Source organism: Squalius cephalus (genome assembly GCF_949319135.1).
Source record: "Squalius cephalus genome assembly, chromosome: 8".
NCBI classification, from domain to species: Eukaryota; Metazoa; Chordata; class Actinopteri; order Cypriniformes; family Leuciscidae; genus Squalius; species Squalius cephalus.
Genome location: NC_137129.1, coordinates 47259513 through 47274512, shown reverse-complemented (window position 1 = coordinate 47274512; position 15000 = coordinate 47259513). Strand labels below are relative to the sequence as shown.

The following is a 15000-nucleotide window of genomic DNA, read 5'->3' as shown; positions in this document are numbered from 1 at the left end:
CCACAGCTCGGGTTGGGGATGCCAGACTTTCCTGTTCACCTGGGAAATGAGGTCTTTCCTCCGGGGAATTGACCAAGAGGCTGCGAGCAGCTGAGGGGGAAAGGTGTAAATGGGAATGGCCCAGCGCATCCATGTTCTTTATGAAAAATTTTGGGCAGTCAGAGTTTCCTTCTGAGGTGAAGAGGTCGCCCTCTGCCCTGCCGAAGATGCTCCAGATCGTTTGAACTGTCTGGGGATGAGCACGTTCCTCCGGGACAGCATGTCTGCTCCCTGGTTCAGTCTGCAGGGCACATGACCCGCTCTCAGAGAGCTCAGGTTGCGTTGTGCCCATGAGGAGTAGCATTGGGTTAGCCTGTACAGAGGCCTAGACCTGAGCCCACCCTGGTGGTTTTTGTAGGACACCACAGCCATGTTGACTGACCAGACTAGGTGCCCTGTCAGGTCTGGTAGGAAGGTTTTGAGGGCCATAAAACCGACATCATTTCCAGGCAGTTGATATGCAGCGTTTCCCCGAGCTGGACCAGGAGCTGGAAGTCGGTCTGCCCTCACACAGAGCTAGAAGCATCTGCTGTAATCACCTTCCTCCTTGAGACCGAGACCTCATGCTCACTCCAGACCGGTCTCGGCTGGGGTCCCTCCAATAGGCCCGGGCTCTGATGCAGACGTGGTCCACCTTGACACAAAGGTGATCTGATCGCCAGGCGTGAGTTGGGACCTGGGGTTTCAGCCAGTACTGCAGGGGGCAGCAAGCCCAGCGGAAGGACTGATGACGTGGAGGCATTAGCCCTAGCATCCTCTGAAAGGTTCTGAGAGGGGAAAAGGCCCCTGCTCTGAACAATATTGCAAGCCGCTGGATGGTCTGAGCGCTCGGGTGCTAGAGAACTGCCCTCAGGAAAGGGATTCTCTGGCTTGGGAGACAGTGAGCTGGCTGGTGGTTTGACTGGGCGGAGGCGTGGCTTTGTGGCTCTGCTTCGGCGCCCATAGTAAATGCAGGATAGCCGCTGAAGGAGTATAAATCTGAATCCTAGGGCGAGACCAGCTGCTAATATAGGCAGATGCCCCGCCCCTTCTGGGTTCTTTGCCCTGACTGGCTCGCGCAGATACACCACGTCGCCATCGGTTCATGCAGCTCCCACTGCTCAGCCAATAAGCGCGTGCAGATCACTGCACTGTTATGGTTGTGTGGTAGCACTGCGTTGTTGAATAAAAGGCTTCAATAATCTGAGAAAAGGGAGTTTTCCAATAGCGTCTAGTAGATGCAATACAGGAACGATCCTGTTATCTCGGGGAACCGAGGTTACGCTAGTAACTGAGACGTTTATTACAGTGAAGCTGCTTTGAAACAATTAGAACTAAAACAAGACACAGGAAGAGTTAATAACTGATATTCATCTCTACTCATTGCTTTACTCATATTTATATGTTTTGAAAGCATTTGTCTCCTCCTTTCTTATATTTATTTTAATGTCTGTCCAGTGTTAGAAACTGCCATGCTAGATTTGTGGTAAGAGCAGTCATAAAACCCCTTACTGACCGCGCTGTTTTTACCAGATGATCATTTTCAGCATTGCTAATTAGTTTCTCTACTCTGCAGGCGACAAACAGACACTTTCCTCAGACGGTGACGGGGGCGTATCTGAGCGGAGTGCGTGAGGCCAGCAAGATCGCAGCGCTATAGAACCATTTCACTTTCCAGAACCTTCTCATCACAACAGAACCGTCTCTCCACTGCAGAACCATCTCACTCTCCAGAACCGTCTCACCACTGCAGAACCGTCTCACTCTCCAGAACCGTCTCACCACTCCAGAACCGTCTCGCTCTCCAGAACCGTCTCGCTCTCCAGAACCATCTCACCACTGCAGAACCGTCTCACTCTCCAGAACCGTCTCACCACTGCAGAACCGTCTCGCTCTCCAGAACCGTCTCACTCTCCAGAACCGTCTCACCACTGCAGAACCGTCTCACTCTCCAGAACCGTCTCACTCTCCAGAACCGTCTCACCACTGCAGAACCGTCTCACTCTCCAGAAACGTCTCACTCTCCAGAACCATCTCACTCTCCAGAACCGTCTCACCACTGCAGAACCGTCTCACTCTCCAGAACGTCTCACCACTGCAGAACCGTCTCACTCTCCAGAACCGTCTCGCTCTCCAGAACCGTCTCGCTCTCCAGAACCATCTCACCACTGCAGAACCGTCTCACTCTCCAGAACCGTCTCACCACTGCAGAACCGTCTCACTCTCCAGAACCGTCTCGCTCTCCAGAACCGCCTCACTCTCCAGAGCCGTCTCACCACTGCAGAACCGTCTCACTCTCCAGAACCGTCTCGCTCTCCAGAACCGTCTCACTCTCCAGAGCCGTCTCACCACTGCAGAACCGTCTCACTCTCCAGAACCGTCTCGCTCTCCAGAACCGTCTCACTCTCCAGAACCTTCTCATCACAGCAGAATCGTCTCTCCACTGCAGAACCGTCTTACTCCCCAGAGCCGTCTCACCACTGCAGAACCATCTCACCACTGCAGAACCGTCTCACTCTCCAGAACAGTCTCACCACTGCAGAACCGTCTCACTCTCCAGAACCGTCTCTCTCTAGAACCGTCTCACTCTCCAGAACCGTCTCACTTTCCAGAACCTTCTCATCACAGCAGAATCGTCTCTCCACTGCAGAACCGTCTCACCACTGCAGAACCATCTCACCACTGCAGAACCGTCTCACCCTCCAGAACGTCTCGCTCTCCAGAACCATCTCACCACTGCAGAACCGCCTCACCCTCCAGAACCGTCTCGCTCTCCAGAACCGTCACGCTCTCCAGAACCGTCTCACCCTCCAGAACCGTCTCACCACTGCAGAACCGTCTCACTCTCCAGAACCTTCTCATCACAGCAGAGCCGTCTCACCACTGCAGAACCGTCTCACCACTGCAGAACTGTCTCTCCACTGCAGAACTGTCTCTCCACTGAAGATCACTGCAGAACTGTCTCACCACTGCAGAACCATCTCACCACTGCAGAACCATCTCACCACTGCAGATCACTGCAGAACCGTCTCACCACTGCAGAACCATCTCACCACTGCAGAACCATCTCACCACTGCAGATCACTGCAGAACCGTCTCACCACTGCAGAACCGTCTCTCCACTGCAGAACCGTCTCACCACTGCAGAACCGTCTCACCACTGCAGAACAGTCTCACCACTGCAGAACCGTCTCTCCACTGCAGAACCGTCTTACCACTGCAGAACAGTCTCGCCACTCCAGAACCATCTCACCCTACGGAATCGTCTTACCACTGCAGAACAGTCTCACCACTGCAGAACCGTCTCACCACTGCAGAACCGTCTTACCACTGCAGAACAGTCTCGCCACTCCAGAACCATCTCACCACTGCAGAACCGTCTCACCACTGCAGAACAGTCTCGCCACTCCAGAACCATCTCACCCTACGGAATCGTCTCACCACTGCAGAACCGTCTATCCACTATCTCAGTGCTGCTGGACTATGATCATTACAGGTGTCCTGAGGACACACACACTCACAATCTGTCTCTCACATATATACACACACACACTGAAACGGTGATGGCAGTGCTCAGTGATGTCAGATACACACTCTGCCTTTCTGCAGTTGGGTTACTGGCTGTATTTATGAACTTTCATTTCACCTTTTACGTTTTGAAGTTGTTAAACATCACAGTTCGACACCATGTTATGAGCTGTAGTTTGTTTCGCTTCACAGCTGAAATATTAATTTATGTTGATGTGATTCTTTGCCGGATGTGTTTTGTACGTTTATGTAAAGAGATGCACATGAAGCTTTATTCTGTGAATTTCATTTTGTCTTAGACACCTGTTCAAATGAACTCTAGAAATATTTTGCTTAATTAGAGGGTGATGTTCCTTCTTTCTTTTTCCTTTATCAAATGTTCTAAAAAATATTAAAAATGGTAATTTATTCAACAACTTTTTGTCTTTTGATTGTTTATATCTGAGTTCAGGTGTGTGTTTCTGAAAACTTGCAGTTATTCAGTCCCATTCAGATGATGCACTGTGGAGTGTTTGGGAATATTCACATAATTTCTAAAAATAAATCATATTACTACAGATTAAAAAAAAACAGTTTAGAAGAGAAAAAAAACGCTCCTGTAGTCCCTGGATGAGGAAGACCTGGAGTCCTTCCCGCAGCACAGATAGTGGCTGGCGTTCCCCCTCCGACACGATCCAGATCGGAATCAGCTCAGCGACGGTCGTCCTCCTGTTCACACATGGAGCCCGATGCGATCTGGAGCGCCTGTGCCACGGTGTGCTGGAGCTAGCCCAATCAGTGCGTCTCGGCCTGTCTGTGAACATGCAGAAGAGCTTCATCCTCTCAGTCATCACATTCCTGTGGATTCGCCATCGACGATCGCGCACCTGTCATGAGAACGGGTTCAGGCGATACTCACTGCTCCGACTGTGCGTGTTCAGGACAGCGTCCCTCTGAAGCCCGTTCAGACACTGCTAGGCTAACGGCAGCGGCTGCTTTAGCTTGGCTTTGCTGTACATGAGGCCACTGCAGCTTTAGCTGAAAGATCGAGTTCCGCGAGAATGGTTTGTGGAAACGCGTGCATTTCTGCCGTTCGTGAGAGATCGCTACGGCACTGTGTCGAGAGACCGACCTAGAAAGGGAACATTCCGGGTTACGTAATATAACCCTGGTTTGCTGAGGGTAGAGACAATGCGCAAGTTACTTTGCTATATAGTCCAGGTGTTTTAGGAATAAAGGCTGAACAAATTGCAACAGAATCAAACTCAACTGATTTTGTATCCTCAATATGTCCTGAGTAAGGAAAAAAAAGCCCCGAAGAATCCCATTAGGGGAAAGTTCTGAAAAAGACCCAAATATATCCTATTCATACCCCTATTCATTATTTTTCTCACATGAATAGGGTAAAAAATGTAACCTTTAGATATCACCATGAAAATTACTGAGTTGATTACTTATATCAAGACAAACAAAAAATGTATTACAAGTTTTTTTTAATTGTTTGTTAACATGGACAAACGGTGCATAATCTAATTACAGATGTGCTAATTTGCATAAATACCACAACAGATTTAAACATTGGGTATAGCCGGGTGAAAATGTCTTGTTGAATCTTGTTGACAAATAACAGTAAAATACTTAATATTAAGGTCTGAATGGAACCCATTTAGGCTACCCATGAGCATTAATACATAGAGGCAGGAAGAAGTACTTTAGAAACCAGCCTTTATTCATTTTTAAGAGATGGGGTTTGGGGCTGGGTCTGTGGGACTGTTTCTGGGGGATGAGTCTGAGGCAAGAACAGGAGACAATGGTAAGGAGAATGCAGAAGACAAAAACAGTAAGTAAAATAAAAGGTAAATCCCCAGAAACAGTCCCACAGACCCAGCCCCAAACCCCATCCTTGCAATAATAATGAATAAAGGCTGGTTTAAAGTACTACTTATATTTAAGAAGTCTTTTTTTGCTTTTTGGGATATATTTGGGTCTTTTTCGGAACTTTCCCCTAATGGGATTCTTTGGGGCTTTTTTTTCCTTACTCAGGACATATTGAGGATACAAAATCAGTTGAGTTTGATTCTGTTGCAATTTGTTCACGGTTGACCCCCATTTTGGCTTAAAACGCCTGGACTATTACATGTAATGCCTCACTCACAGCAAGATTCTGAGGCAATCGCGCTCTGTGCTGCGCTATATAGCTTGAGTGTGCGAGCGCTATTAGCTATTGTAGTTGTAATGGCCCGATTCAGATATTTTTGATGAAAGGAGTTTCCCTAAAGCGTCAGCTAGTGAAGCAGTGTCTCGTTCCCTCTCTCAGGGAACCATGGTTACGTTAAGGTGAGGGACTTTAAGCTACAGCTGCTGATGGAACGGCTACAGTGTTCAGGCGTTCTGTTGTGCGACTTTAACTGTTTTAACACTTTCGTGATGTTCTGACTGTAATCGTCTAGTACGGGAGAGCAGCTGATTTGATGTAGTCTTTAATACGTCACAGATTAGATGAGTAGATGTTATATTTTATGGTTATGTGGCATTTTAATCGTATCAGACAACGTATCAGATAATTTAATGCCAAAAAGTTTTTTTTAATTACTTTTTTTGTTTTGCTAAATGATCCAGTCCGCCGTCCTGTTTTTGACTGTTGCGTTCTGTGGCGCCGGCAGATAGCGGTTCCATCAGCAGCTGCTGCTTACAGACCCGGTCTCTGCTGTTCTGATGTTCTGGTGGGAGTCAGAGGTTCTGCATGTGGAAGAAAGAGAGAGTGTCTGAAATTCTAGTCATATTGTGTGGAAGAAACAAAAGCTCCCAATAAAAAAAAGGGAATTTGTTTTTTTTTAGCTTTACATTTTTGGTTTTTCTTAAACTTCGTCTTTTCCATTTGGGAAACTCCTGGATGTCAATTCAAACACACACGTTCTGCAGGATGAGAACAAATGGCGTTTCTTGTGAAACACTGCCATGATCAGTCCACTGGATGGCAGCAAAAGAGTAAGAGGGAGACAGAATCTTGTGTTTGTGTGTGTGAGAGAGAGAGAGAGAGAGAGAGTGTGTGTGTGTGTGTGTGTGAGAGAGAGAGAGAGAGTGTGTGTGTGTGTGTCTGAGAGAGAGAGTGTCTCTGTGTGTGATTGTGTGAGAGAGAATGTGAGTGTATGTCTGTGTGTATGAGAGAGTGAGTGTTTTTGTGAGAGTGTGTGTGAGAGAGAGAGAGAGAGTGTATATGAGTGTCAGCAAAAGAGTAAGAGGGAGACAGAACCTTGTGTTTGTGTGTGAGAGAGAGAGAGAGAGAGAGAGAGTGCGTGTGTGAGTTTGTGTGTGTGTGTCTAATAACTTTTCATTACTGACTTTATTTGTATAACAGTTCTATCTAATAACGCATTAGATCGTAAACTAATGAACACGGAGAATGCGAGCGCTGTGTGTTCAGTTGTTGTCAGCGCCGTCAAAATAAAAGGGTTAGGGTTACTGTTCTCAGTACTGACACTACCATGGGACTTGTTGACCATTGGGAGTTTTATTTTTTTAGGAGTATCTTTACTCATATACTTATATTTTATATTTTATGTAGATATAGTTTTATCTACATATCAATCAGGCTTCAGAAAAAGACATAGCACCATCACAGCTGCAATGAAGGTGGTAAATGACGTTTTTGTTGCACTTGACAAGAAGCAACATTCGGCATTACTCTTTACTGACCTGTCCAAAGCTTTCGATACAGTTGATCAGGAAGTTTTGAAACTTAGACTTATTAACTCAGGACTTTCAGAGCAAGCAGTTGCTTGGTGATCGCTCTCAGTGTATTAGATGTGATGGTCTATGTTCCAGACTGTAGCAGTCACTCAGGGTGTACCACCGGGCTCTGTATTAGGTCCACTTTTATTCACTATTTATATGAACAATATGGGTCAAAATGTGTTAAATGCTAATCTTCATTTTTATGCTGATTATACTGTTATATATTGCAGTGCCTCAACTCAAAGGTTGTTAATTCCTATAAATACCTGGGTCTTTTGATTGATGACTCCCTGACTTTTAATCCACATGTGCTGTACCTGGTGAAAAAGCTGAGGCTAAAATTGGGTTTTTATTTTCGATATTGTGTTTTTCTTTTAATGTAAAAAACGACTTGTGGCCACCACTTTCTTATCTGTTCTGGACTGTGGTGATCTTTTATATATGCATACTTCTGCACAGAATTTTCATATGATTGACAGCTTACCATGCTTCGTTGAGGTTCATTACAAACTGCAAAGCGCTGACTCGCCACTGTGAGATGTACTCTCGGGCTGGACTCCCCACTGTGAGCTATACTCGCCACTGTGAGCTATACTCCCCACTGTGAGCTATACTCTCTGGCTGGACTCGCCACTGTGAGCTGTACTCTCGGGCTGGACTCCCCACTGTGAGCTATACTCTCGGGCTGGACTCCCCACTGTGAGCTGTACTCTCGGGCTGGACTCGCCACTGTGAGCTGTACTCTCGGGCTGGACTCCCCACTGTGAGCTGTACTCTCGGGCTGGACTCGCCACTGTGAGCTGTACTCTCGGGCTGGACTCGCCACTGTGAGCTATACTCTCGGGCTGGACTCGCCACTGTGAGCTGTACTCTCTGGCTGGACTCGCCACAGTGAGCTATACTCTCGGGCTGGACTTGCCACTGTGAGCTGTACTCTCGGGCTGGACTCGCCACTGTGAGCTGTACTCTCGGGCTGGACTCGCCACTGTGAGCTGTACTCTCGGGCTGGACTCGCCACTGTGAGCTGTACTCTCGGGCTGGACTCCCCACTGTGAGCTGTACTCTCTGGCTGGACTCCCCACTGTGAGCTATACTGTCGGGCTGGACTCCCCACTGTGAGCTGTACTCTCGGGCTGGACTCCCCACTGTGAGCTGTACTCTCGGGCTGGACTCGCCACTGTGAGCTGTACTCTCTGGCTGGACTCGCCACAGTGAGCTCTACTCTCTGGCTGGACTCGCCACTGTGAGCTGTACTCTCGGGCTGGACTCCCCACTGTGAGCTGTACTCTCGGGCTGGACTCGCCACTGTGAGCTGTACTCTCGGGCTGGACTCCCCACTGTGAGCTGTACTCTCTGGCTGGACTCCCCACTGTGAGCTGTACTCTCGGGCTGGACTCGCCACTGTGAGCTGTACTCTCGGGCTGGACTCGCCACTGTGAGCTATACTCTCGGGCTGGACTCGCCACTGTGAGCTATACTCTCGGGCTGGACTCGCCACTGTGAGCTGTACTCTCTGGCTGGACTCCAAACTGTGAGCTGTACTCTCGGGCTGGACTCGCCACTGTGAGCTGTACTCTCTGGCTGGACTCCCCACTGTGAGCTATACTCTCGGGCTGGACTCCCCACTGTGAGCTGTACTCTCGGGCTGGACTCCCCACTGTGAGCTATACTCTCGGGCTGGACTCCCCACTGTGAGCTATACTCTCGGGCTGGACTCCCCACTGTGAGCTGTACTCTCGGGCTGGACTCCCCACTGTGAGCTGTACTCTCGGGCTGGACTCCAAACTGTGAGCTATACTCTCGGGCTGGACTCCCCACTGTGAGCTGTACTCTCTGGCTGGACTCGCCACTGTGAGCTGTACTCTCGGGCTGGACTCCCCACTGTGAGCTATACTCTCTGGCTGGACTCCCCACTGTGAGCTGTACTCTCGGGCTGGACTCCAAACTGTGAGCTGTACTCTCGGGCTGGACTCGCCACTGTGAGCTGTACTCTCGGGCTGGACTCCAAACTGTGAGCTATACTCTCGGGCTGGACTCCCCACTGTGAGCTTTACTCTCGGGCTGGGCTCGCCACTGTGAGCTGTACTCTCTGGCTGGACTCGCCACTGTGAGCTGTACTCTCGGGCTGGACTCCCCACTGTGAGCTATACTCTCGGGCTGGACTCCCCACTGTGAGCTATACTCTCTGGCTGGACTCCCCACTGTGAGCTATACTCTCGGGCTGGACTCGCCACTGTGAGCTGTACTCTCGGGCTGGACTCGCCACTGTGAGCTATACTCTCGGGCTGGACTCCCCACTGTGAGCTATACTCTCGGGCTGGACTCGCCACTGTGAGCTGTACTCTCTGGCTGGACTCGCCAATGTGAGCTGTACTCTCTGGCTGGACTCGCCACTGTGAACTGTACTCTCTGGCTGGACTCGCCACAGTGAGCTGTACTCTCGGGCTGGACTCCCCACTGTGAGCTGTACTCTCGGGCTGGACTCCCCACTGTGAGCTATACTCTCGGGCTGGACTCGCCACTGTGAGCTGTACTCTCGGGCTGGACTCGCCACTGTGAGCTGTACTCTCGGGCTGGACTCGCCACTGTGAGCTATACTCTCGGGCTGGACTCCCCACTGTGGAGCTATACTCTCGGGCTGGACTCGCCACTGTGAGCTATACTCTCGGGCTGGACTCGCCACTGTGAGCTGTACTCTCTGGCTGGACTCCCCACTGTGGAGCTGTACTCTCGGGCTGGACTCCTCTCGGGCTGGACTCGCCACTGTGAGCTGTACTCTCGGGCTGGACTCGCCACTGTGAGCTATACTCTCGGGCTGGACTCGCCACTGTGAGCTGTACTCTCGGGCTGGACTCGCCACTGTGAGCTATACTCTCTGGCTGGACACCCCACTGTGAGCTGTACTCTCTGGCTGGACTCCCCACTGTGAGCTATACTCTCGGGCTGGACTCGCCACTGTGAGCTGTACTCTCGGGCTGGACTCGCCACTGTGAGCTGTACTCTCGGGCTGGACTCGCCACTGTGAGCTATACTCTCGGGCTGGACTCCAAACTGTGAGCTGTACTCTCGGGCTGGACTCCCCACTGTGAGCTGTACTCTCGGGCTGGACTCCCCACTGTGAGCTATACTCTCGGGCTGGACTCGCCACTGTGAGCTGTACTCTCGGGCTGGACTCGCCACTGTGAGCTGTACTCTCGGGCTGGACTCGCCACTGTGAGCTGTACTCTCGGGCTGGACTCGCCACTGTGAGCTGTACTCTCTGGCTGGACTCGCCACTGTGAGCTGTACTCTCGGGCTGGACTCGCCACTGTGAGCTGTACTCTCGGGCTGGACTCGCCACTGTGAGCTGTACTCTCGGGGCTGGACTCGCCACTGTGAGCTGTACTCTCGGGGCTGGACTCGCCACTGTGAGCTGTACTCTCGGGCTGGACTCGCCACTGTGAGCTATACTGTCGGGCTGGACTCGCCACTGTGAGCTATACTCTCGGGCTGGACTCGCCACTGTGAGCTGTACTCTCGGGCTGGACTCGCCACTGTGAGCTATACTCTCGGGGCTGGACTCGCCACTGTGAGCTGTACTCTCGGGGCTGGACTCGCCACTGTGAGCTATACTCTCGGGCTGGACTCGCCACTGTGAGCTATACTCTCGGGCTGGACTCGCCACTGTGAGCTGTACTCTCGGGCTGGACTCGCCACTGTGAGCTATACTCTCGGGCTGGACTCCAAACTGTGAGCTGTACTCTCGGGCTGGACTCCCCACTGTGAGCTGTACTCTCGGGCTGGACTCGCCACTGTGAGCTGTACTCTCGGGCTGGACTCCCCACTGTGAGCTATACTCTCGGGCTGGACTCGCCACTGTGAGCTGTACTCTCGGGCTGGACTCGCCACTGTGAGCTGTACTCTCGGGCTGGACTCGCCACTGTGAGCTATACTCTCGGGGCTGGACTCGCCACTGTGAGCTGTACTCTCGGGGCTGGACTCGCCACTGTGAGCTGTACTCTCGGGCTGGACTCGCCACTGTGAGCTGTACTCTCGGGCTGGACTCGCCACTGTGAGCTATACTCTCGGGCTGGACTCCCCACTGTGAGCTATACTCTCGGGCTGGACTCGCCACTGTGAGCTGTACTCTCGGGCTGGACTCCCCACTGTGAGCTATACTGTCGGGCTGGACTTCCCACTGTGAGCTGTACTCTCGGGCTGGACTCGCCACTGTGAGCTATACTCTCGGGCAGGACTCGCCACTGTGAGCTATACTCTCGGGCTGGACTCGCCACTGTGAGCTGTACTCTCGGGCTGGACTCGCCACTGTGAGCTGTACTCTCGGGCTGGACTCGCCACTGTGAGCTGGACTCGCCACTGTGAGCTATACTCTCGGGCTGGACTCGCCACTGTGAGCTGGACTCGCCACTGTGAGCTATACTCTCGGGCTGGACTCGCCACTGTGAGCTATACTCTCGGGCTGGACTCGCCACTGTGAGCTGTACTCTCGGGCTGGACTCCCCACTGTGAGCTGTACTCTCGGGCTGGACTCGCCACTGTGAGCTATACTCTCGGGCTGGACTCCCCACTGTGAGCTATACTCTCGGGCTGGACTCCCCACTGTGAGCTATACTCTCGGGCTGGACTCCCCACTGTGAGCTATACTCTCGGGCTGGACTCCCCACTGTGAGCTATACTCGCCACTGTGAGCTATACTCCCCACTGTGAGCTATACTCTCTGGCTGGACTCGCCACTGTGAGCTGTACTCTCGGGCTGGACTCCCCACTGTGAGCTATACTCTCGGGCTGGACTCGCCACTGTGAGCTATACTCTCGGGCTGGACTCGCCACTGTGAGCTGTACTCTCGGGCTGGACTCGCCACTGTGAGCTATACTCTCGGGCTGGACTCGCCACTGTGAGCTATTCTCTCGGGCTGGACTCCCCACTGTGAGCTATACTCTCAGGTAGGATGGCCTCCTGGACCTCTAGCCACCCGAAGGTTGTGTAATTGGTACACTTTCATATATAAGGCAAATCTTGGTCTGCTGCCAAGCTACCTATGTGTTCATATCATACAGAAAAGCAATGGGCAACACTTTTTGCATTCTCAGGACTTTGTTATGCTCTCTGTGCCAAAGACTCGTACGGAAATGGGAAAGAAGGCATTTCTGTATTATGCTGGAATACGTTGCAAAAGGACTTGAAACTCACTGAACTAATCTCGCTAAACGCATTTAAATCCAAAATGAAAGACGTGGAGGCAGATGCCTTAATATGTAAATGTTTTTAGATTGTAAAAATGATTTTAAATGATTTTATGAAGTGTTAGTTCTAGTTTTCTGTGTTATTTGTCTGTGTTTGTATTATTTTTTATATGCTGCTGCCTGTCTTGGCCAGGTCACCCTTGCAAAAGAGGTTCTTAATCTCAATGGGATTCTCCTGGTTAAATAAAGGTTTAAATAAAAAAATTCACAAATATTTACGATATTTATTTATTTATTTATTTTAAATTTATATTTAATGGTATATCTGTTATAATGCTTTTTTGGTCTTCCTACATAATTTATCTTTGGAATATAGTTGCAATATATTTTTTTGTCATCTTAAGTGTAATATTAGTTTTTGTCCTGTTGCTGTAACGCCTCATTTCCCCTTGGGGATCAATATAGTTGTATCTTATCTTAAAAATAAGGGTGTGTGACGTTAAATATGTCTTTTTGATTATCAAAGATGAGTTTTATGGGATAAAATGATTGACTGCAAGGACACTAACTAATATTAACTAATGTAACTTTGTCATGTAGTGTTAGCATTCATAATGCCTGATGTCACTGGTCCTACTGTGAACAATTCCTCCATGCATTCTGTATTTTTCTTTTATTTAATCAAATCTCAGATTTGCAGTGCTCACTTTTCATCATCCAATCAAAACACCATGGATTAAATGAAGTCCTGCCCTATAGTTGTGCATGTGCGATGACACTGTGGACTTGGAGAGTATTGGTGTTTCAGGAAGGGTTGCGATTCTCCTAACTCAGGGTTAGAGCGGCTGAGGCGTGAGGAACTTAACATCTCTTTTGCTGCATAGGATTGTCACTGAGTGACAGATTATTAAGCGGTGATTGAAACCCTCAGCCAGCGGCTTCATGTCAGAGGAGAAGCCTCCACAGATGAATTGTGTGTGTGTGTGTGTGTGTTTAAATGAGTGATTGTCAGGCTCGTGACCTGGGGAGGGAGCAGCATTCCAGTGTGCCAGTACCGACACATCCAGCTCCGTGTGTGTGTGAGTGTGTGAGGGGAGACTCCATTCAAAGCGCCACACTACCATATACTCTTACTACTTCTACAAATCTTTACTGAGTTTGACAGAAATTTGCTTACTAGCACTTCCACTTGAATCCCTTCTGTTGCCTGAAGCCGGACTATCTTACCATGATTTATTATTATATTTCATTCAAAAACAAATAATTTCAGTTACTGTTATTATACATGCTATGAAAACTTTACCTCAGTGAAAACTGAACCTGTACTCTTACAGTGAGGCTGTAACGCAACACTTCTTCATGTGTGTTAGTGTGTTTTGGTGATGTGCTCTTTACTGTAGAGAAGTGTGATGTACAGTACAGTCATGTACAGTAATTATGAATCAACCTTTGAACAGTATTGATTTGTGTGACAGTGTGAGATGCAGCTTTCATGCGGTTGTTTTTCTGTAGACTTTGAATATAAAGACACTATTTTCTTCTTTTTTTTTAGCTGATTTACAGCTGAGTTGAACTCTGTTTGCATCATCTTATCATTATTGTCTTGTTATCACTGTAAAGCTGCTTTGGAACAATCTCTTTATTGTATAAAGAGCTATAAAAATAAAAGCGACTAGACTTGATTAGAGTCATAAAGTAATGGTTCATAAAATTGAGGAATGTCTACAAAGAGGTTGGAATTATTAGTTATATTGGATGGCTAACAGCAACATTAGCATTGAGAAACCTGTAAATGTGTCAGAGGACGGTTGTCTTCTCAGTGTAATCCTCCTTTATCACCTTCGCTTGATTTTTTTCCTCACTCTTGATCAGTTAGCCAAAAGGTTTGACTTAATGCATTATTCTCTCTTCTTCAAACTGATTTGTATATGCATTTACACAATCCATGGACTGAACGAACCCCGTAATATTGAGTATAAAGTGAAACAGGACAGTATTACGCTAATGCCGGAGTCTGAGGTGAGACGTTGAAGAGTTTAATTAAAGGGCGGGAACTGCTTCGCGCCTGTTCTGAGGGCGGGAAGATTCTGTCACTGCAGTGTGTGCGCGCGCTCCTACAGCACTGGATTATTCCTCTCATCTGATCCTACGATTCTTTTGTGTTTAAGTTGTAACAGCAGGTTAGTGTGATGTTGTCTGACTGATTGAAACTATTAATTTACACGTTTGACACTGCGCTCTTCAGTAGACTTTGTGTAAATCTGTTTCGTTCAAACTTTTCCTGAGGTTTGTGAATTGTGGTGTTGTACTGATGATGTTAAGCGTGTCTGCTGAATGAGTACATGTAAACAGTGACTGAAGGGTGTGAGTTTAGAGTTTTGTGTGTTTATCAGCTGAGAGGATGCGGGCTCGAGCGCTGCTGGTCCTGATACTCACGGCAGTCCTCACCGCGCATGCGCAAGGTACGCTATTTCTGTCGTTATTTCTTCTGTTTTGTGGTTTGTTTATCTGTCGATCTCTCATTGTATTGTTCTGTGATTTTAAATGTTGTGCTAT

The 15000-nt window shown here is 49.0% G+C and overlaps 2 protein-coding genes and 1 long non-coding RNA gene across 5 annotated transcripts in view; 2 read left to right on the top strand and 1 right to left on the bottom strand.

Moving 5' to 3' along the window:
- The window catches only part of kdm1b (lysine demethylase 1B), a 46171-nt gene extending 44217 nt beyond the window's left edge, over positions 1 to 1954 (top strand). For both annotated transcript variants that reach the window (XM_079879305.1, XM_079879304.1), the window contains exon 21: positions 1595 to 1954. In XM_079879305.1, coding sequence (XP_079735431.1) covers positions 1595 to 1678 — 84 coding nt within the window. In that variant the 3' untranslated portion in view covers positions 1679 to 1954. The remainder of the gene's footprint in view (positions 1 to 1594) is intronic.
- Positions 1955 to 2282: 328 nt separating this feature from the next.
- On the bottom strand, positions 2283 to 3280 carry LOC307163277. 2 transcript variants are annotated; one of them, XR_013822049.1, is made up of 4 exons: positions 3256 to 3280; positions 2782 to 2845; positions 2368 to 2432; positions 2283 to 2330 (listed from the first exon to the last, which is right to left on the bottom strand). It is a non-coding gene; the product is annotated as an uncharacterized lncRNA (long non-coding RNA). The 2 variants fall into 2 exon arrangements; XR_013822050.1 differs by lacking the exons at positions 2782 to 2845; positions 3256 to 3280 and adding an exon at positions 2598 to 2651.
- Positions 3281 to 14530: 11250 nt separating this feature from the next.
- The window catches only part of col14a1b (collagen, type XIV, alpha 1b), a 101898-nt gene continuing 101428 nt past the window's right edge, over positions 14531 to 15000 (top strand). Inside the window, 2 exon segments of the mRNA XM_079879393.1 lie at positions 14531 to 14624; positions 14838 to 14906. Coding sequence (XP_079735519.1) covers positions 14846 to 14906 — 61 coding nt within the window. The 5' untranslated portion in view covers positions 14531 to 14624; positions 14838 to 14845.